The sequence below is a fragment of the Glandiceps talaboti genome, chromosome 11, assembly GCF_964340395.1.
Source record: "Glandiceps talaboti chromosome 11, keGlaTala1.1, whole genome shotgun sequence".
Classification (NCBI taxonomy): Eukaryota; Metazoa; Hemichordata; class Enteropneusta; family Spengelidae; genus Glandiceps; species Glandiceps talaboti.
The window spans coordinates 5,823,639-5,847,077 of record NC_135559.1 but is presented as its reverse complement, the minus strand read 5'-3'; the positions used below and the strand labels follow the sequence as shown (position 1 = coordinate 5,847,077).

General features: G+C 35.1%; 1 protein-coding gene across 1 annotated transcript; it reads left to right on the top strand.

Annotated features, from left to right (window-relative positions):
* The first annotated feature begins 115 nt into the window (after nt 1–115).
* LOC144441950 (propionyl-CoA carboxylase alpha chain, mitochondrial-like) lies at nt 116–18,584 on the top strand. Its single transcript, XM_078131218.1, has 21 exons — nt 116–191; nt 1,173–1,271; nt 5,538–5,654; nt 6,181–6,294; nt 6,590–6,643; nt 7,051–7,219; nt 7,485–7,666; nt 8,559–8,653; nt 9,045–9,127; nt 9,750–9,817; nt 10,070–10,213; nt 10,802–10,945; nt 11,178–11,253; nt 11,833–11,943; nt 12,548–12,650; nt 14,047–14,149; nt 14,530–14,628; nt 15,081–15,134; nt 15,713–15,853; nt 16,568–16,645; nt 17,090–18,584. Exons 1-21 carry the CDS (start codon nt 135–137, stop codon nt 17,156–17,158), a joined length of 2,160 nt encoding a protein of 719 aa, XP_077987344.1. The 5' UTR covers nt 116–134; the 3' UTR covers nt 17,159–18,584.
* The last annotated feature ends 4,855 nt before the right edge of the window (nt 18,585–23,439 follow it).

Genomic DNA, 23,439 nt, shown 5'->3' with positions numbered 1-23,439 from the left:
TAAATCTAAATGGGGTAAAATATGTAAGTACATATCTATAATAATTAAAACAAACTATTTTCGAAACAGTTTGGTGATATGAAGGTCAAAGTGCAAACTGGGTTCAAAGTTCGAGTCCGGTACGTGAGTGAGATATGGCGGCGCAGTTGGGACTACGAGGTCTTCTGCTTCAGTCTTCAAGATTTTTCAAGGTTTGTTGATTACTAATCTTACATGTAAAGAAGTCGTCATGATTGCAAATATACCATGATTAACAAATCAGAGGGTTGCAACTGTTATCAGCAACGGTGATAACTTTCCTTTATCGTTCAAATATGATTCATGTGCAACGCGTTGATAACGCTGGAGTACGTACATGCAGACACACATGTACACGTACACTTGACTCCACGAACGGTGTTGACTTTCATCTGTGCTTTGCACGACCAATATGCTTACTTGAGCTGCACTCTGCCGTTACTAATCATATACTATTCGAACCAATGGTAGATTTCTGTGATCTAAATTTCCATTTTTTATTATTCTAAAAATTACGGTGTCATGATTAAACTTAAAGTCAATTAATATTGTTTGACCTATATAATAACCATAACGGAGTCAATTGCAAAGTCCAGATATTACTGCTTTGTACACAAGTTCAGAAAAAAAATTATTTTGCAAAAAATCTTGAAATCACATTGATGCAACTGCCATGCAAGACTATTCACTTTCAATATTTATATTATAATTTACATTGTTTGTCTTGTGAATTACTTATATGTGTACATGCATGTATCTCTTACCTGTAAGTTGTAACACACTTCATTATTCCTGTAAAGATTTGACGGGTTGATTTTTGTTGATATACATTTTTCAACTCCAGAATTTCTTGACAAAGTAAGATGCACCATTAAAATAACAAGATTTCAAAATTAAATGTACATATCAAATGTAAGGCCAATCAATTAACAGGTTTGTTTGTTTGTTTGTTTGTTTTTTGTTTGTTTGTTTACTTGAAATCATTATATATGGATAAGTGTCTAGAATGCATTTTCTCATATTTATATTTCGTTCATATTTTTGTTATAATTTTTATTTCAATAAGCTTGAATGAATTGTAGAAAGGGTATTAACATAACGGTTCTTTTGGCTTTGTGAGGTATTAAAACTTGTTTAAATCAATGTTTTCACAGACTGACCATGGAGCACTTGGACTGTTTCCAAATTTTTGCCGAAATGTTGCCCATTTCAGCGAAATCTACACCAACACCAATATTGATCCAGATGAAAAGGTGAGTAAACAGATCAAAATATATGAAAGGATGTCATTTCTATGGCAACATTGTGGAGTCATGATGGGTGAATGGTTAGCGTGACTGGCTTGGAATCTACAGGTTGCAGGTTCGAGCCCTGTCGCTGCCTGCTGTTTGTTTTTGAGTGGCTAAAGTCCTTGGGCAAGATTTGAACCATGACAGTGCCTCAGTCAACCCAGCTGTATAATTGGGGACCTGGTAGGATGTAGGTTGCAATGTGAAGGCTTTAATCCTATGCACTTATGCTGCAATGGATTGTATGCTCCCCGGGGAGTTGAGGAAGACTAAAGGGCCGTTGTGCCGTTCTGATCTGAGCCAGGGGTAATAATTGTAAAGCGATTTGAGCACGGCATGGGAAAGCGCTATATAAGAACACAACATTATTATTATTATTCATAATTAATATTATATTTATCTGTCTCAACCTAAGAAAATTTCTCTTAAGTCAAATGAACACACAAAAGAACACAATCTATTGATGGGGTGGGGGGGGGGGTCATTGAATGGTTCCCATTTTAAAGTTGTTTAGTATAAGACTAAAAATAACAAAACACTCTCTTTACAAACCACTAGATTCATATGGGTGTATCCATGTATGTGTTGAAATGCGCGCACACGCACACACACACACACACACACACACACACACACACACACACACACACATACACACACACACACACACACCATCCTTTACACCATCCTTTGATGTGTGGTACACAGTCTTCTTCAGATTCAAACAATAACTAGAAAAAAAACTAATAATTAAGTATATGAATATCAGTGAATTCAAATGACATAAGGGAATTTGTCTTGGAGTAAAATATGTTACATGTATCAGACAGACAGTCCTAGTAACATCAATATTAGACTGTAAGATACGTCATGTCGTCATGTCGTTCTGCCCTCACTCTCTAGCCCCCTCTCGCTTCATGAGAGGTGTTGACTGATGTGTTAGGGCACCCATGTCATGGCATACCTTACATACTAAATGAATATGTGTCTAAAAAGATGACAGGCTGTAACACTGGTCTGTGTAGAGCAGTCTAGAGTAATGGTTTCAACCCTACATGTACAAACATGTATGATTTCAGAAAATAGAAATGAACAGAAATGTTTGTCTTGTCAGTTTTTCTGAAATGAATGATGGTGTCAGGATTTTGTAAACTTACCATATTGTATGTTTTCATGTAACAAAATTACTATCTGAATGAATAAAAAAAGATAAAGTAATGTCAAGTCCAGCTTGGGAGGGGAGGGGAAGAGAAGATAGGAAAGGGTGACAATTGGAGATGTCTGAGGTGGGAAGGAAGGGGAGGGGGTAAGAAAAGTGAGGTTTTGCTATGTCTTTGGTATGTATTTAAATACTCGCTTTAAGAACTGACTGTTAGGTAAAAAAATTTTCCAAATTTATTCGATTAATGAATTTGACCACCAATACATTTTGTGTACATATAATTTATTTTGTTGATTAAATCAGTAACATACTAATTTCAGTGCACTAAGTACAAATCTTAGTAACCTGTCCATTATTAACTATTATACAATGTACAAACTGATAAACAGATTTTTTTTATATATTTAGAGAACCAGTATATATCAAATAATCAAGTGTACACATTTTCATGCCTGTAGCTCTGTTTTATTTTTGTACACACAGAACTACAATTGATTCTGAGAAATCAAAATTAGATTTCATCTTCTCTAAACTCTAAAAATTGTCAAATGTGTGACGTGGTAAAATAAATGCAGAAAAGAGGCTATGAATATCAAAGGTCAGAGGTCGAAATTTTCAATGTCAAAGGTCAACCAGTTGAGTGCATTGACAGCTGTACAAAAACATGTCATCAAGTGTGCACAAAGATGTTTCCTTGATTTTATTGCACCTACATTTTCTGAATTTTTGTACAAATATATATAAATTTATGATCAATGCATGGATTGATCATGCCTTAAACCCCCCACCCCCCATTTACATTTTGGTATGTTCCTCGGAGGTTAGTAAATGTAAGTTAATCCATAAGTTAATAGAAATAGGGGTGTGTTGGGTCAACAAATCTATTTCTAAGGGCAAAAAACAATCCATTTGTAAAACATCTGTTCAATTAAAGACACAACAGAGAACTATTATTTGTGTTCAGAATTTTCAGTATACACTTCAAAACGAACACAGTAGAAGGTAAAAAGAAAATGTTTTAAATTTGAAAACCAAGACTTCACATTCTGCCCAGTATACACCCTTGCCATTAGATCACATAGAGACTGCTTAAGTGGTTGCCATGGCAACTGAGCGTAGTGCCAGAGAATGTAATCTGAATAATGAAGCACACTCAAAGAAAATTCCACAAATTTTGAAAATAGTGACTTTTTATTCAGATTTATAAATTATGTTCTTATTTAAATCTTGTACATTTTATACAACAAATTCATGGCGTCAGATGGAACGCATTTAGTTTTAAAAATTGAATTTCATGAAAATAGCATATAAGCTTGTTTTGTAGTTTTGGTTATGCATGTAGAGTAGTAAAAGTCATTGAAGGTTGAGGTACGTGTACATGTATATATGTATGCATGCTGCTTATCATGTTTCATATGTTTTCAATGTTCTACTTCTGCTAAACATGACTTGAAATCAAACTGTGTTTATTGTCATGATAAAATTCAAATACCGTGTGAATAAAATGTTTAAGAGAAATTCTATGTGTAATTGAACATAAGTGCATTTTATATTGTTTGCATCCGTAGCTCTTAGAATTCCTTGAAAAAAATTTCAAAAAAATTCTCAAATGTTAGCTTATTGATTTATTTATTTGTCATAAGAGAATAAGAGAATACATACAACCATGGAAATACAAATGTATGTATATGTAATCACAAGATAAGATGAATGTCACACATGTTACATGTTTCTGAAAGTGTAGTAGTAGTAGTAGTAGTAGTAGTAGTAGTAGTAGTAGTAGTAGTAGTAGTAGTAGTAGTACAGTAAAAGTAGCAGTAGTAGTAGTAGCAGTAGCAGCAGTAGTAATAGTAGTAACATTTATTTAAGAACAGAGTGGCCAGGAAAAAAAAACTGATTTCCACCTGGGCCCTGTGTGTGACTGAGAGCTGGCGAATAGAAAAAAAACCCTAGCTAATCAGATTTCTTGTGAGTCACCACAGAGTAAGAGATCGGGGACACCAAATTTTGGTGCGTCACTAGAAATTGTGTGCATCAAATTGGCGTCACATTACTAAAAATGACTTTGTAATTACTACTAGTGGCAATGAGAACAGGATGAAACACCAACAGTCTATGGTTAATTAGCAACATACCTTCTAAGAACACTTGACTGTATTTCTACTATTAATAGATCTTAATGAGTTTGCCAATAATGGCAACTTAGTCCATATCATAGTTCATGATAAAGAGAGCTGGTAGCAAAACAAAGATCTAGATAATATGTGTAATTTCAAATAACACAAAATATGAAATATGATATACATATTTTCAAAATGAAAAATACCGAAAAAAATGGCGGAAATTTGAGATTTTCTTAAAAAGTTGAAATGGGTATAGGCTTTAACTTTATAGTATTTGGTTACTTTTGTAACATACAATATTCCAATTATTAAAATACATTATCTCTAATTTTGTAAATGAAAGTATTCTGCTACCAAACCTTTCTGAGTTCTTTGTAACTATAAATGTAATAAAATGAGTGACAGTAATTATTGGGTGGTAATCAGGATCTTCATCTGTATGCTTTTACATATATCAACTAAAGTGGGAAAAAAAATAATTGTGTGTTTCCAATAACATCGCTTCAGAAAATAGGGTAGGTAGGTCAGGATTTTATTTTATCTTTTTGGGCGTTTTTATTCTTGAAAAATATTGCTTCGACCCAAAATCGAAGGAAATGTTGGTCAGAATACCCCCTTCTCTGATAGTTTGATATACAGGTATCATTGGGGAAAGAAATCAGATGTGCATGAAGGTCAAGAAATATCTTTTTATTTTAAATGTCTAAAAGTTGTTTAGGGTTGGCGGCTTAAACTAGGGACGGTCAAGTTATCGGTATATATAACACAATTTAATCTTTAGTTTGCAGTATCAGTGTGTAACCATAGATGAAGAGATGGGAATCAACCAGAACCCAACAATCCCATGAAGCCATTAGCACCCACACTTATACCAACACCACCACCACCACCACACACACACACACCCCCATTATTTATGTTATATTTGCTGTCAATTTTTTGCAGACATTTGACAAGATTCTGATAGCCAACCGTGGTGAGATAGCATGTCGAGTTATTAATACATGTAAAGTAATGGGTATCAAGACAGTTGCAGTACATAGTGAAGCTGACGATCAGGCTGTAAGTACATAACTAATGTCAATATACTAATGTACCATGTGTCAAATTTATAATTTGGTATATATTTCTTTTGACTTGGCAAATTTTCTACATGTATAATGTTACCTGTGTATGTACAGTGGGCAAGTTTGGAACTATGGATCATAATACATGCATAAATTACAGCCCAAACATGTTGTCATAGTTACATATAACTGAAAGTTTTCTTAATGTCTTATTAAAAAGTACTTCTACAACATCAGAAAACTGATATCTCGTGTTGTCATAGCTACATATTATGGAGATATCAGTTTTCTGATGATCCGTAACATTTTGAAATTTTATTACCAGTGTATTTGCTATTTATCTGAATACTACATGATCTGTTGTCATGGTTACATGTGGTTATCTTCTCAAGTTATTGCTATTTGATTTTAATCAGAATATTGTGGTCTCTGTTGTCGTAGTGACTGAACATTTTAGAAATGTTTATTGCTGTGTGATTCTGATCAGATTACTGTGATCTCTCTCTCCTCTGTTGCCATAGTTACATGTTAAGAAAGCTGACGAAGCCATCAATGTAGGACCCCCTCAAAGTAGTAAGAGTTATCTAAATATGGACAACATAATGGATGCCATTAGACAGACAGGGGCACAGGCTGTAAGTATTTATGCCTACAATATATAATATTATGATGAAAATATGACTTGGTCACAGATGCTATGTACGCTATGCTATGTACAGGCACATTTACAATATCGTATTTTATTAACTCCTGTCAGTTTATCTTTGTGTGGTAATCACATCAAAGATGCTATAACAGATCTGACAAATAAGATATGATTGCTATACCCAACCAACCCCAATCCGTGACTCTGTTGCTTAGATCTGTATATTCTATCATCAAACATTTCAGTGTACAGCTTTGCCCCAATTTCTTATCTCTATATTACAGGTTCATCCTGGCTACGGATTCTTGTCAGAAAACAGAGTATTTGCAAAGAAATTGGTATGTATCAGTGAAATACTTGCAAGTACATAGCATTGTATATTAGAATATTTGAGAAGATATTGTACAATATCACACAGACAAGTATGCAATCATTTGAGAATGAATGTTCACGAACTCAAGGTTCTTAGTTATAACTGAAAATATCCGCTCACAACGGTCCAAAAAGTTTTGAGGTAAAAACCCAAATTTTCACAATTCTCACCATTCTTGTCTGAGGTGTACTGCAATGGACTAATGTCACGTACGTTGTTTGAGACTCATGTGAAATAACTTGGACCGAGACGTCATCAAAAGTTTGATCTATGAGTAGAAATGTTCACAGTCATTATCTTTTTACAAGAACTTGACCTGAAGAAGGTTGGTGAATTCACAAAAAATATCATCTTATCTTGTCTCTGATACAGGCAGATGAAGGTGTTGTGTTCATTGGTCCACCTACTGGTGCAATTCAAGCCATGGGTGATAAAATAGAAAGTAAACTAATTGCCAAGAAAGCTGAAGTCAATACTATTCCAGGATTTGATGGTGTTATTAAAGATCCTGATGAAGCCGTCAAGATTGCCAATCAGATTGGTAAGTAATGTTTCCTCTTAATCTTGCTTCAAACTTAGCTATTTTCTTAAAGACATTCTGCCAATTTGAAAGGTCAATTCACTTTACCGCCATTCATGGTTTTCTCCTAGCAATACAAAGGCTAGTTTTGATGAAAATAAAACGACGAAACATGCTTCTATTACATAACACATCTTTATATGCAACAAAACATAAATTGACTCAAAGAGAAATATGTGATCACCAGCTTTTCCATTACTTATCCATACTCCCTCTCTTTACCTAGGTTATCCTGTGATGATAAAGGCTTCTGCAGGTGGAGGTGGTAAAGGTATGAGAGTAGCTTGGAATGATGAAGAGACGAGGGAAGGTTTTCGTTTCTCATCTCAAGAGGCAGCGTCAAGCTTTGGTGATGACAGACTATTGATTGAGAAATTTATTGACAATCCAAGACACATTGAAATACAGGTTAGGATGAAAAATACAATTAGTGACAGCCAAGCATTTACAAGCAGAACTTGTTACAAGCAAAGATAGTAAACAACTGAATTAGATTAATTAATAACATTTCTCACAGCATGTTGGAAGTACAGAGACACGTATGGTCTGATAAGAAGAGCTTTTATGGCTTCTTTACATGTTGAAAGAAGAGGCCATAAAAGTTTGGAATATCATGATTGTCTCTGTACTTCTAACATGCTGTGCCAAGTGTTATTAATCCAATTCAGTTGTCTACTTTCCCTGTCTGTAACAAATGTAAATGCTTGCTTGTCACTGGGTGTAGTTTCTACATGTCCTAGTGGTGTTATATAAGTAACTGATGCAAAAACAGTTATCTCGACAGTTTCTTTCTTTTGACTCATTTGTGTTTTTGAGCATGTGATTTAGGCTTCATTTACATAATGTTGTTTTCAAATGAACAAACTTATTTTATTGTATTGCCCCTCCCATTTACACAGATGACAGCAACACACATGAAACTGAAAATCAATTTGAAAGCGCAGTCAAAAGTTTTCATTTAAAAATAGAGTCCATGTAAATGGGGTAAAAGAATGATTAAAAACAGTGCTGTGTAAACAACCAAAAAAGGAATAATTCAGAAATGAACACATTTGACCTCAGGAATTACCCAGTTGGTGACATACTCATGCATGCACAGAAACCATTGTGTTGACTTTGTGTATATATAACAGCATCATTTTCAATTCATTCCATCTTCCTTGTAAACGGTCAAAACGTATGTCTGTCTATGGTGTAAAAACATGATAACGGAACATTACCATATTTATTTTTAGCGTTTCATTTCTAAATGGTGTTGCAAAACCACTCACCTAGCTTGCATGTTTTCTTTTCTTTGCAGGTTTTAGCTGATGGTCATGGTAATGCAATTTATTTAAATGAACGAGAATGTTCTATCCAAAGAAGAAATCAGAAGGTTGTAGAAGAAGCACCTAGGTATGATTAGATATGAACGAACTTTGAACTTTGACATTTGACATCAAAGGAATTTCAAATTTCACTTTCTGTAGAGACTTCAAGTCAAAGTACTTTATTTTGAATGAATTAATTTAGTTAGGATAATGTGTATGCTTTCATTTGTCTTTTTTGCCATAGCCACATGCATAAAATTAAATATTCAAAAATATGAAAGAGAGAGTGTACCACAAACATAAATTCAAACTGTAATTTAACACTAAAATTAGTGAACTCCCCAAAAATTATCTTGGGCTCATGCAGTCAACTGGAAATAGTTTTTTGTCTCCAGAGGGCGCTATACTTAATCAATATTTTATATGGAAAGGTTTCAACTATATAGATGACCCTGGTTGTACTTTCTTGTTGACAGTGTTTTTGTGGATCCAGAAATGAGACGAGCTATGGGAAATCAGGCTGTGTCACTAGCCAAGGCAGTAGGATACCAGACTGCAGGTAAGGCAGTATTTTTGCTAAGGGCAGTATGAAAGTACATTGTAAAATCTACCAGATTTCTCCTGTCAATCCAGGGTTTCCTTAACAAAATAGGCCTTTCCAAACTTTGCCATGGTGGCGCTCTACTTCCTGTCAGTGTGTACCTTGGGGGTATACATGGTGTAGGTTACTCGGTTAATCATAGAGCACTGCTGCTTTCCTCGATGTCTGAACAATACACTTCTACAGAATACTAAAGGATAAAGCTCTTAAGAAACGATACTATGAGGTGATGATACATACAATTTAAGTGAGGGCGCTGTATTCTCAATTTCCTGTTTGCAGTCTACAATGGCCTATTATGATACAATGTGTTAGAAACTAGGCCAGTCCTTCTTTGCGTTCCCAAACTGACTAATGTATGTTATACAATCAATTAATTACTAATTCTGATTATTTATTATAGATAGACAGTCTAGATATTAATATTTTTCTGCATTAATTTTGTTTTATATAAAAATTTTGTCCTTTGTACAAAATAAAACATTGTCAACGTTTTTGTTTTATAGATGTGACAGTTATACATGTAAAGAATCTGTAAATATTACTCACTCTATATTGTCAACATAACGTTCATTTCTAGGTACTGTGGAGTTCTTGGTTGATTCTAAGAAGAATTTCTACTTCCTGGAAATGAACACAAGATTACAGGTGAGTTGTATGGAATTTGAAATAAAAATCTGTCTCGACAAGTCACGAGATATATTATAAATACATTATAATTTACATAGGTTTACCTAAAAAAATTGAACATTATTTAAAAACTCCCAGAAATGTAAGTGAACACTATAAGCTAAGTGTTTGTGATTAGTATCTCATTGTTTGTAAAAATTCACTTTCATCACCTGAAAGTCCTTGAGAACACATGTTTACATTAGTGTGTATGTTTCTCTTGATGTCCAGGTGGAACATCCAATCACAGAATGTATTACTGGCATTGATATTGTACATCAAATGATAAGAATTGCTGCTGGTCATCCGTTGAGTATTGCCCAAGAAGATGTACCCATCAATGGCTGGGCTATAGAGTGCAGGGTTTATGCTGAGGTAAGACCATCAACTGCTGGGCTGTAGAGTGCAGGGTTTATGCCAAGGTAAGACTATCAACAGCTGGGCTGTAGAGTGCAGGGTTTATGATGAGGTAAGACCATCAACATTTGGGCTGTAGAGTGCAGGGTTTATGCTGAGGTAAGACCATCAATGGCTGGGCTGTACAGTGCAGGGTTTATGCCGAGGTAAGATCATCAACAGCTGGGCTGTAGGGTGTCAGGTGTTAGAGTGTACCCATCAACTGCTGGGCTATAGAGTGCAGGGTTTATGCCAAGGTAAGACATTCAACAGCTGGGCTGTAGTGTCATGTGTTAGAGTGTACCCATCAACAGCTAGGGCTGTAGAGTGCAGGGTTTATCCCAAAGTAAGACCCTCAACAGCCGGGCTGTAGGGTGCAGAGTTTATGCCGATGTAAAGCAACGCTTTATGTACCGGTAGTAGAAGTAGCTGTAGAATTCAAGACAATTATGAAGAGTATTATATTTTAACATGACGTGTAAATTATTGCAAAATTTATGATAGTATTCAGTGCAATTAAGAAATTTATTTTTAACATTGTGTACATATTTTGATATCAATTCATAGGATCCCTATAAGATGTTTGGTTTGCCATCCATTGGACGACTTTATGCATACCAGGATCCAAGTCATCTACGTAATGTACGTTGTGATAGCGGTATTGAAGAAGGCAGCGAGATTAGTATCTATTATGATCCAATGATTTCAAAGGTAGGTAAACAGTGTTCAATCATGTCATATAATCAAGGGATTCTAAACAAATATCTTTACTCATCATCCTGTGAATGCCATTCCTCTAGGGTTATGTGTGTGTGTGTGTGTGCGTGCATGCGTGCGTGTGTGTGTGTGTGTGTGAGATACCTTTCCTGGTCACCGTTATTTTGTAACTTTATTTTATTGAGAGAAAAAAATAAGTCACTCAAGTAGTTTGTGTTCATTCCAGCTTGTAACCTATGGTAAAGACAGAAAGGAAGCCCTAAGGTACATGCAGAAGGCGTTAGATCACTACGTTATCAGAGGTAAAGTGGGAACAATTTTCACTTCTCGTCTTAAAAGAAACACCAATTTAGATTGCTTTGTTCAAAGGGATAGTGGCCAGAAGAAGTTTACTTCTTGAAGTGCAGAATGTTTGATTTATGTAGACTTTCTCTTTGCTGTAATTTCATTTTCGTGTGCTTCAGTTTTGGATATTCACAGAGACGATCATTGTCAAATGAATATGTGTACCAAACAAAAGTTTATATAGTCTGTACATTGGGCACCTGTTAGAAATTTGAACTCGGGAAGCCAAATCATTGAATGAACAGTTGATATGTTTAGTGTTTATTTACTCCACATGTTGTGTACTGTACAGTTTTGAGGCTGTATAAATAAACAAAGTTATTTCAACCATGTTACTTTTGTACCTTCACTAGCAGTCTATAAAGTATGCCGTGACAGGGCACCCCGACACATCAGTCAACCCCTCCCATGTGAGAGAAGGCCGGCGCCGGTGAGGGCAGAGCGACACAACGTATCTTACAGTCTACTCCACTAGCTGTTGTCATAGTTTCACTGCTGACTTTTACCAAATAACATCTCTTTTTGTTATTTTGTAGGAGTTACTCATAATATTCCACTTTTACATGAGGTTATACGACATCCTAAATTTGTTTCTGGTGACATTGACACAAAATTTTTATACACTGAATACCCTGATGGTTTCAAAGGTAAGTGCGTTTGATTTGATTATTGTACATAATCTTTGGTTTACATGGTGTCACTGAATTTTGATAAAGGAATGGTTTTCATGACATTTTATAACTCCAGTAATGATTTACATGGGTTAGAATGCACAAGCAGTTAGTTTTTAGCATTGACCTTTTGATCTGTCTTAGTCGATGATCCTCATCAGAATAACAAATTCCATAGTTACAGGTGGCGGTATAATCATCCTATTGTAGATGTTAGGTAGTTCGATGCCCCCATCTCTGGGATTGTAGCATCTGAAGTTGATAGCCTCTCTTTTCCTAGTGGTCAGCTTTACCTATGAAATGATTCTATGTAATCCTTATGGTTCTACTTATGAGATAACACTAACTGAGGAATGAATTGTGGGCCTTTAACGTGATTACTGAAAATAACGAACAGATGAAGATTATTGCAACCATACATACCACAGATATTACACAATTTTTGAAAAATTCATAAAAAATATATTTGTCTGTTCTTAAATTGGTAGAAAAGCATGCAGATAGAGGTACTTACATGTAATAAGCCTTGAAGGTGTTCTACTACAAATGGTAAAAATATATTTCACTTTTTCATTTTCAGGTAAACAGTTAAGTAAAGCTGAACAGAGACGTATTGCTGCCATGTCATGTTGTGTTTATTTAAAGAATGTTTACAGGGCGAGAGCATTTACCAATCAAACAAGGTGAGTTTGAAACTATCCACTTATTTTTATAGAGTGTATGGCACTAAAATCAATATCTTGACATTAGTAAAAACAAGATGCCGTTTGTTTCTGATTGGCTAAAGTCCTTGGGCAAGATTTGAACCATGACTGTGCCTCAGTCAATCCGGCTGTATAATTGGGGACCTGGTAGGATAGAGGTTGCAATGTGAATGCTTATAAAGGCAGCAGTGGAATGTATGCTCCCCAGGGAGTTGAGGAAGTATAAAGGGCTGTTGTGTCGCTATAGATCCGAGTCAGGAGTAATAATTGTAAAGTGCTTTGAGCACCCAGACTGGGTGGGAAAGTGCTATATAAAAACCAAAATTATTATTATTATTATTATTATTAGCATAAAAATCACAATTCAGTTGACATAACTGAAAAGCATTAAGATATTATTCAAATTTTAACAGTTGAATAAATAGAAGATTCCAGCAGATATCACCAGCTTACAATGATTCATGTAGGGCCGAAAATAATTGTTTGGTTCCAGTTACCTGACCCCCACCTAGTTTTTCACTGCTGACCCTAAACCTTTTTTACGTATTCGAGAAAAAAGTAATAAAATCGCAAAAATTGTGAAGTCTCACAAGAAATAGTGGATGTGGGAAATAGTTAATGCAGAAACTGACATCAACTGAAAAAGATCAAATAAAACTGTTCTTCCAATCTGTAATGGCTGTTCATCTGATAGGAAGAAATAAACAATACAGGGAAAACCTGAACTAGACACTCACACATGAAATATATATATATAATAAAATAAAATAAAAAGTCTACCTACCCCACCTATTCTAAAATTGAGTGTAATCGGAACCACTCAATTTTTTTATTAGGCCTAATGTACATTTCTGTAAGAGTTTACCCACATTGTGCAAGGGGGAATTGTTCTGGTACAGACCAATAACAGCACAATAACCCTTATACTTTATAAACTCCAGTGGACCATGCAATCCACTGCAGCCATAGTATAAAATCCTTCACATAGACAATTCTGTCCTACCAGGTGCCCATCTATACGGCTTAGTTGAATGGGGCACTGTCGTAATTCTAATCTTTCCCAGGTTGGATTAGGATTAAGATTTTGGTGTAATAAACAGTTTTCTGGTAGAGCTTTAGAATATTAAAGTTGATAAAAATGATCTGATGTAATCTTCATGGCTCCACTGATAAGATAAAACTAATGTGAGAACCCGGGATTGAAACCCTGGCCTTTAAATCATTCAGAAACAAATAGCTGTGAAAAGGTTCATAGTGAAGCCATACAGATTACAAGTACGCCTCTCTAAGCATTCAACGATCACAACTCCAAACTTAGAGATGAATTGATTGGTAAAAATTTGACATACAGTAATCATTCTGTCTCTATTTACAGACTTCCACAAAGACCATTAAAGAAAACTAAGACAAAATTAGAAATAACGGTAGATAATGAAAAAATTCTTGCTAAAATTACTGACAGAGGAGATCACTTTGATGTAAGTATTTAGTCCAGTTTAGTCTTTTTTTTCTGACTATGTATGCAAATTAGATGCCGTTCCTCTATAATGATGAAATATGCAAGTGAATAAGGTCATGTCATTTTGGGTACGTGTGTCTTCATTAAATGCTTTTATTTTTTGGTGACAAACATGATGTGTCACATAGTAATTAATGTGCTAACTCTTACCCATCCCAAGTTCTGAGAACTATGTTGATTTGGTTTTATATTTATATGACACCTGACTTCACTTGAGGGAAAATCTTTCATAGATGATGTCAATTTCTGTCGAATTTTGTTTGAGTATCCTTGATTACTGACTATGTTTTCATAGCATGAGTTGATTTGACAATATTTGTCTTCTTTTCCCTGATACAGGTTGTATTGGATGGCCAGTCTTTCCATGTTGATAGTGCTTGGTCATTAGAGAACAGAGTTATTGTCACCAAAGTCAACGGTGTACAGTACGCCATACAGGTTAGTGGATTTTGATTGGGTTTTGAACAGTGTTTATAGAAGGTTTGCTAATAAAGAGGTTTCTGATTGGTCTAAATATGAAATTTTTTCATAGTCCTTTTGAAATAATAAAAGAAATTTGGGGTTTACCATGTTGTTTTCAGGATTTGTCAATATTTATTTTTCCATAGAGTTAACACAGTATTTGGCAGCCATATTGGATTTGGCGGCCATATTGGATTCTAAAATGACAAAAATTTGTTTCGTGACCCTTGATTATTTCTATTTATTATAACTGTGAATAGGTTGGAGTTTTCTTGAAAAAAAGTAATAGCATACATGTAAGTTTAAACAGTTTATTTCCAAGGCACATCCTGCATTAATAAGTATACAAACAATTACAAACACATTCAGATGTCATTGATATTACGCATATATTAGTTAATCAGTGATTTTGTATATTGTACACACAGCTCATCAACCATGATGTCACTGGTGAGATGAGGATACGATATGAAGGCACAGTGGTGAGTAGATGTCATTTCTTAGTCATAGACAGTTTCATGCCTTTCTAAAACACCCTCAAAGTACTGTAAAATTATCATAGCATTGAATTGTGATACATATTTAATTTATTGTAAATCTGTGACTTTTACTCGTTAGAAATTATCACAGCAAGCTAATGACATTACACAATTTTGCAACAAAGTACTAACTGAAAGCTAAGCTATCAAATGTCTTTACTCTTGACTAACATTATTTAAGGGCACTGAGTCGGTAAAATCTATGATATAAAGATATGGCTACTAAACAAGCTTTACCAGGTTTCCCTTCTCTGTATCAAGGGTAAAGATTCTCAAACCGTAGCTCAAACACTTTCTAACTTAAAATATTTTGCTTGCCCAGTCTATAGAATGAATCTGTTTGGACAAGTACATATATGGCATAAAATTGTGAACTGTTTCTATGCTGCCCTCGCTTAGCTGATCAAAGTCCAGTTCTGAGTCGGATTATTTTCATGACACAATTACCATGTACAGCTAAGTTTTATAATCTAATCAAGGTAATAATCTAACAACTAGAAATAATGTTTTGTTTCCTGTAGTTCCCAGTACATGTATTACCCCAAGATATGGCTGAAGTGGTTGGTTACATGCCTCAAGTCGATTCAAGTGCCATTAGTAAGGAGATCTTGTCACCAATGCCAGGTGCACTTATATCATTAGCTGTAGAGGAAGGCCAAGAGGTAAGTTGTGATAATAATAAAACATATGCTACACAAAATCACTGTCATAGATGACCACAGTCATGATAACAATGACTTAGTATACACTCTAAAATCAATACTCATCAACTTAGTGTTATTTTGCTAATTAATGTAGGTGCATGTAATTTGGCTGTAAACTTGTTTTAGGATATTCAGCTGAAACAAAGTTTGTACAAATATAATCCGAGTGAAAATAGAATCAGTTTCACTGATAAAGTCTGATAAATTACACTCCGGTAATTTTTTTTTATTAGGTATTTATGTACTGGGTGGATTTATCCCATGAGGTTTGAATTAAACTGACATAGTTATAAGCATACTGTAGTCAACATTGTCTACCCTGTTAAGTAAGCTTGAGCCATGTGTAAAATGTTTTTGAGAGCCAAAATAAATATGTTCACAGTGTACACCGAGGATGTCTTACCTGTGTATGTAATATGCAATGTGTTGTCAGTACCCTGCAATTCCTGTTGTTTCTATTTTCCTACTAGCACAAACTATGATCAACCATACTACAAAGATTCTGACTCAGAATAATGCAACATTACAATTACATACCAGGTACCAGGTAAAAAGGAGACTAGAGGTAACTGACTTGCAATTTATTGAGTCTAATTGCTATGTCCAAATATTAAATATCAATCTATTTCATAAAAGTTAAGTTATTAGCAAATCATAATTTTATAATTTCAGGTCCTGGAAGGCCAGGAAGTGTGTGTTATTGAGGCAATGAAAATGCAAAACAGTATATCAGCTCCAGTGTCAGGAAAGGTAAAAAGAACAGTGTGTCATATCTGAAATTTCACAAAGTCTTCAGATTTTTAATGTTTCTGTCAGTAATATAACAGAACCCAATGATGCTTGAATGCCAGTGTGACACACATGTACAGCATTTGTACGAATGCTTACAGTGTTCTCTGTGTGTCATACTTATGGCATTTGTACGAATGCTTACAGTGTTCACTGCAGCTGTACTTACAAAGGGAAGCAAGTGGTACAGAAACACCACAAGCATGGGTGTGACAAGTACCCTTGTATCCATATACTCGCACTCATGCATAAAGGGGTCTGTTATTACAACATATGTTATATGATCACACTACTACAGTGTATGACTATGAAGCTAATGATGTTATGAAATATGGTTTTATTATTAAAAAAATATTTATTCCTGGTAATATTTAGTATTGTTATTCTTCCTTTCTCAATCTCTAGGTCAAGAAAATATTTTGTGATGTTGGACAGAGTCTCCAAGATGAAGAACTTATTATGGAGTTTGAGTAATGCAGCATGTAAAGAAACCACCATTAACTGAGTTGTGAAGTTACTGTACACAAGCTGTATTAAATACAGTTTAATGTTGTAGCTTTTTTGTATCAAAATAAAAACTTTGCAATGTTTTGTTTAGACTGAAAGATATATCATGTTGTTCTGCCCTCACTGGCCTCCTCTCTCCGTGACCGATGTGTGAGGGCGCCCCATCACAACGTACCTTACAGACTATATTTTGTTGTGACAACTTGTCTTGAAATAAAACAACATAAATGTGTGTACACACATAATAAATAAATATTTATTTTATTAACTGAAATATCGTATTAACTGTGACAAAGTATATGGGTTATTTGTTTTTAGTGTGATGTTTGTTGTATTGATGCATGAGCTACGACATTTTTAAGAAATTGTTCATAATTTCACGTTTCTTCATGTGACCGAGACATGTAAACTTAGTTTGTAGTTTGAAATGTCTGCTTTAAACAATCTTGTCAGTGACTTATTGTGAAAGCCTGTATAACCCAGTGGTTGACGTATTGTAAAATGTGTTTTATGCATTCATTTACAACAAGTATGAGATATAGAAAGAAAATCTGAAGATGTACGGTACACAAAACTCCAATTTGAATGATCCATGCTTGAAGCTAAAAATAAATAAATAAAACACCGCTATTGCTGAACATTTTGCCTACTCTTTCTTGCAAATAGACTTATGCTGCCTTTCTAAATGCAAATCTTATCAGTTTCTGTCATTTTAAAAGTGGCACAAACTGAGTGCACGAATAGTTTAACTTAAAAACAAATATTAAGCCGATCTATTATGGCAATAATGTCAATGTATGCCTTCAATGATGATTAACACTGTGTCTTCCTGCATTGTTAGCTGACAAAAGAGGTATTTCCTCAACTTTGTAATGTACCTATGCTAAATTATGTCATGGAATCTTGTATATTTTTTATAAGTTGTAAGGAATATGCCTAAATACTAATGTTTAGTTCTGCCAATAGTACTAGATGGTCTAGTGTGTTGCAGTTAGTAGAATATTGCAAATGTAAATAATATTACTCACCATCTCCATTCCCAAAAAAAAAAGATATAAACTCAGTTTATGTCTACAGTCATTTATGCCTAGCTACTCACTACTGTACCATGCATAAGCCAGGTTCAATATAAATATGGAATATATACTCTGGTTGGTCTGTCACTACATCGTGCGTCAACGTAAGGGTTGTCACTACAAGTCTAGCAACTCGTATTGACAAAGGCCCTTAGGTCACTGGTACTTTCCTTTGCTAAACAAAGAAAAGTATTGGGGAATATTATCAAAACATACTGCCCAACACTCCAGATATGTACATATTTCTCTTGTTGACATCACATTACAATGTGCATAGAAACTATTTCCCAAATAAATAATGATTTACTAAACCCAAAATGCAGTATACTTATTTTATTTCTTATCTTCTCTTTGATAATGCAAAATTAAAGAACCCTAGGTTTTTGACAAGTATCTTTGTTTGTAGCATCATCCTGTATATATTGTCAGTGATTTGACAATTCAGAATGCATCATCCTGATTTTTGTGTTCGTGTGTCTTAATGTAAGTCTTTTGAAATTGTGAACAAAGTAACGATTCTGCCCACCTACTGCCATCTACATTTTCAATTCCCTCATCTTAATAACAAATGTTCTGTAGTGGTTATTATCTATAGAAGAGAGATGTTCGATAGGTAGGATACAATTTAAAATTTTACTATCAAACCCATTTCATCAGTCCTTTTCTGTGTAAATCAAAGTATTACAGGAACAAGTAATTTACTTCATATAAAAAGATATATATCAGTAAAGCTGAAAATTATAAAATTGACAAATTTTTGAAGATTCCTAACCACACTAACATATATGGTTTCATAGCTACTAACACAGAAACAATTGCAATATACCTAACCTGCACTAGCTGCTACTGTGATCTATTTTTTCATCAAGTAACCAAAGTCACTAAAAATTGGTCAGTTCTTGAAATGTTATGCCATGATTTGTTCAATCAGTTCATGTTCAGTTATGTTAACAATTCAATACAAGACATTTCAAAATATTCTTCCTTTCAAAACCCATGACAATGTTATCAGAAAGTGAAATTTATTGAAATAATGTTTTAGTGGGAAATGTACAGTGGAGATCATGTGAATAATATGTCATGCTCTTATGTGATGTGTTTGATAAAAACCACAACATAACTAATACTCTGGTTTTCAACAGTATGCTAGTCATTGGTTTGAATCCCAATCATATTCAGACTTTGTAGATCAAATAGTATTTTAAAACCATTCAAGAGATAGCCAGTGTATTCATAAATACAGTTGTACATGGCACCAGTGCTGTTCAGTCTGTTTAGAATCAGCAGGGATGTGTATTCTAAAACTGTAGCTGATATGATCATACATACAGATTTACATGGCACCAGGGAGGTGTATTCTTAAACTGCATATATATGGTGTCACATGGCACCAGTACTGTCCAGACTGTTTGCAATGAGTGGGGATGTGTATTATTCAACTGTAGCTAGTATGATCATACATACAGTTTTACATGGCACCAGGGAAGTGTATTCTAAAACTGTCTGAATATGGTTTCACATGGCACCAGTAGTCCAGACTGTTTACAATGGGTGGGTGGGGGGGGGGGTGGATATTCTAAAACTGTACGTGGTATGTGTCCATAACTACAGTTTCACATGGCATCAGTCCTGCTGAGCCAGGAAAGAGATGAGTGTTTGATAAGCATGGGCATTTCAGACAACCAGTTATGACTAGATACATGCCATAGAAATATGTATGTTTTCATAGTTAATGGTAACTTTCCATAAAGTTAGTGTTTTTGTGTGAAGATCTTGTGTCGTTTACCATGACCCACTTCAAAATTTTGGGTTAAAATGGAATACACAAGGAATGATGTGAATTAAACCAGATTTGTCCGAAGCCATTTGAGTTCTCATAACTTCACACATGCCTGAATGATAGAAAAAACATTTTTGAACCTTTTACCTCATTTATACAAATACATTGATATACAGGACCAACAAAATTATCCATTTGTTTTTATCTGAAGGTTATATCTTTTGAATCCATGTGGTGAGAAATACTTACTTCAACTCAATGTTTTAATGCAAAAGTATATTTTTACCTGTCAAGTGTTAAATGAGGATTTACCTGATGGAATACTAGTCAGTCATAGATCATACTTATCCAAAAATAAGTTTTAAGTTGTTGTTGCTTTTTGTATGCCAAGATATTGTAATGTCAGCAAAGTGGCATTATTTTCTCTGCCATGTATACCAAATATGGTCATCACCACAAACGAAGATAATTTGAGATGAATACCAATCTTTATCTAGTCAAACTAAATTGTTGTCAAGATCGTACATTTCAAAACAAATAAACAAATTCCTAATCAAGGAAGTGAGAATGAAAGCAGATTAAATTGAATAGTTTTCCATCACTCCCCCTATGCAGCGTCTCCTTTTGGTCATTACCCATCACACACACACACACACACACACACACACACACACACACACCTGTGACAGCATTGTTATGACTGCAAGGAGGCACTGCATAGGGAAAGTGGAATGTCGAAACATCACTGTCTCTAGAGGGAGTTGAAACAAATAACCAACTTTTGTAAATCTAAGTGTTTGAGGTATAATTATTCATATGACACATATGGATTAACTTCATATTGCTGTTTGTCAATATATCCAAGTGTGTACTTTAATAACAGTCTTTGAAGTGCGTGGTGGAAGTTTGTATTGCAAAATGTAACCTGTATTGTTTGTATATGAATACATACAAGTCAACAGAATGTCATTGTAAACTATAGGGCTGCTGTTAAACTGTAAATAAAATGATACCCCCAAAAAGGTATTCTCGTGTTGGTCTCTTAGGGAACAAGCAGAATTTACGGCAGGGTGGGGGGTGATGAGAAAATAGGGTGAAAGAAATTAGGGTGAAGAGGGGGGGGGCATGAAAATTCTGATGGTCTGAAAAGGGGGGACAACATATTTCCTCATGCTATGAACCAAATTTCAGGAGCAGTAATGTAGCGATTCCATTTACGAAGCTTCTTGCAGCTTTGTCGCAATAAGTTCTGAGGCCTATATTCACTGATGAGGCGGGTGACTGCGTGTGTGTGTATATCTGCCATAAAACCTCTTTATAGGTTATGTACATAACACAGATAGTTGTATGATAATGTATTGAGAGTACAATTAGGGTATTGAAGATATTTTTCAAGTACTCTGGCTTTCAATAACGTGTATGGTTGAAATTCCATGCCAATAAATGGCCTATATATTTTCAAAAAAATCTCAGTGTGTGTGTGTGTGGGGGGGGGGGGCGACACACCCTCCCCACAACGTACACACTATCATACATGTGCATGCGTGACTCAATTTTGTCACGGCGTCCTTTGGAGCGGCAATGGTACATGCATTCGGTTCGTTCGCACACGATTGAAAAAAAGTACGAGACGCGTGTTAGACGAGCGCTCGTGATTCATGATATTCTGGAACATGAACTTGAGAACGCAATCGAAAACAAAAAACAACGTGTGTCGATCAGAAAATATATTTCTGTGCATTCAAACGTCAATTACGAATTGTTGTATTACACGTTTTATCCAGCTCTTACAGAAACAAATGAGTAGCAAGAAAAGTCGTGGAAAAAGACAGAATGTCTCGAAACCCGTTGTCATAACAACTAGTACTAATGAAGCAGATGGTACCGCAAAAGAAGTAACACCAAAGTCGACAAATCACGACAAAACATCACCAGGATGTAGACGTGTTCTTCGTTCCTCCCTGTTTCCAGTTGAAAGGGACCGTACGTCACCAAGAGGCAAAAACGACAAAAAGTCTTTCTGGTTGGAAAGAAACAAGGGCTCATCACAATGTTGTGCGGGGAAGAAACCACATTCTTCGAATTCTGCCACTTTGCCGAAATGCTCATCTATTCCAAAAAATCCTCTCAGTTGTCAATCGAAATTATTACCGATAGCAGCTCCACAAACGCCAACTGTTCAAGAAACTCCCAAAGTAACGAAAGGGGAGAAGAAGAAGAAACAACAGGCTCCTACTAGTAAAAAAGAGAAGGTCAAGGCGAGTGACAAACTCAAGAAGACTGAGACATCAAAGACCGAACGCCGATCATCCTCACCAAGTAACCATGGTGACAATAACAAACACATACCTCTGCCTTCGCATTGGTTTATTGGTTTTGACTCTCTGAGCAAGGAGTTCTGTATGATTTCACGGACGGTAGAAGGACTTCCGTTAGCAATGCCTGTGCATGGTAAGGATATACTAGTCAACTTGAAGGGGGAAACACAAGAAAATATATAACCGTAGATAATCATGGTGTACTATTAATTATAGTAGTAATAATCGTGGCAATGAAAACGACTGTCATCATCATCATCATCATCATCATCATCATCATCATCATCATCATCATCACCACCACCACCACATACACCACCACAAACAGCAACAACACAAACACCAACAACAACATTAACACCACCACCATCACCCCTACTACCACCACCACCATTACTACTACCTCGTAATATGACCAACTTGAAATAATCGTATTTTTTACATATTTTTATTGTAGTCTGCAATTTTCCTTGGTCGTCTGCCACAAATCAAGATTCTCACCTTTGGGAAAACACAGTATCAGAGTACACAGATCAAGACGAACAGGAACTCCGCAAAATGGTCCAGTCACAGGAAAGCGCCCTCGGCAAATGCAATTGTTCTAGTTGTCGGCAATTTTTCAAATATATGGCGAAAATATTCCCAGGAGATCAAACAGTTTCAGAATTCTTCAGAACATTTCCAGAAAGGGATAACTTCACAGATGTGTTAGGGTGAAGATTTGCGAATATTTGGAGTGTGGTATCATTATAAATCAAATGTCTTTTATAAAGTGACCATCATATGGATAACAAATTTACACTTTGAAACCGAAATTTTGATTTAAAAAATTAATTAATCTTAATTTTAATTACTTGAAAAACAAAACAAAACAAAACAATGTGAAATAAAATAGATCAAGTCCATGTTTGAAACTCACTAATTTACTATATTTTAATGGGCCAGGCGTAAAAAGTCTGTTGTTATGTACGTAGGATAGGAAGTCGGGTAAATACAAGCACTAAGTTATAAGCTTAGGTAAGTTTAGTTACTATTCATCCATGGTGACACTTCAATTTATGGGAAATGGCAGAC

Excerpts from the sequence above, each read along its gene's own strand:
- LOC144441950 (XM_078131218.1), top strand. The coding sequence starts at position 135 with ATGGCGGCGCAGTTGGGACTACGAGGTCTTCTGCTTCAGTCTTCAAGA. Across the intron at positions 6,644-7,050 it reads GAGTATTTGCAAAGAAATTG|GCAGATGAAGGTGTTGTGTT; the intron begins GTATGTATCAGT and ends TCTCTGATACAG. Across the intron at positions 16,646-17,089 it reads CAGCTCCAGTGTCAGGAAAG|GTCAAGAAAATATTTTGTGA; the intron begins GTAAAAAGAACA and ends CTCAATCTCTAG.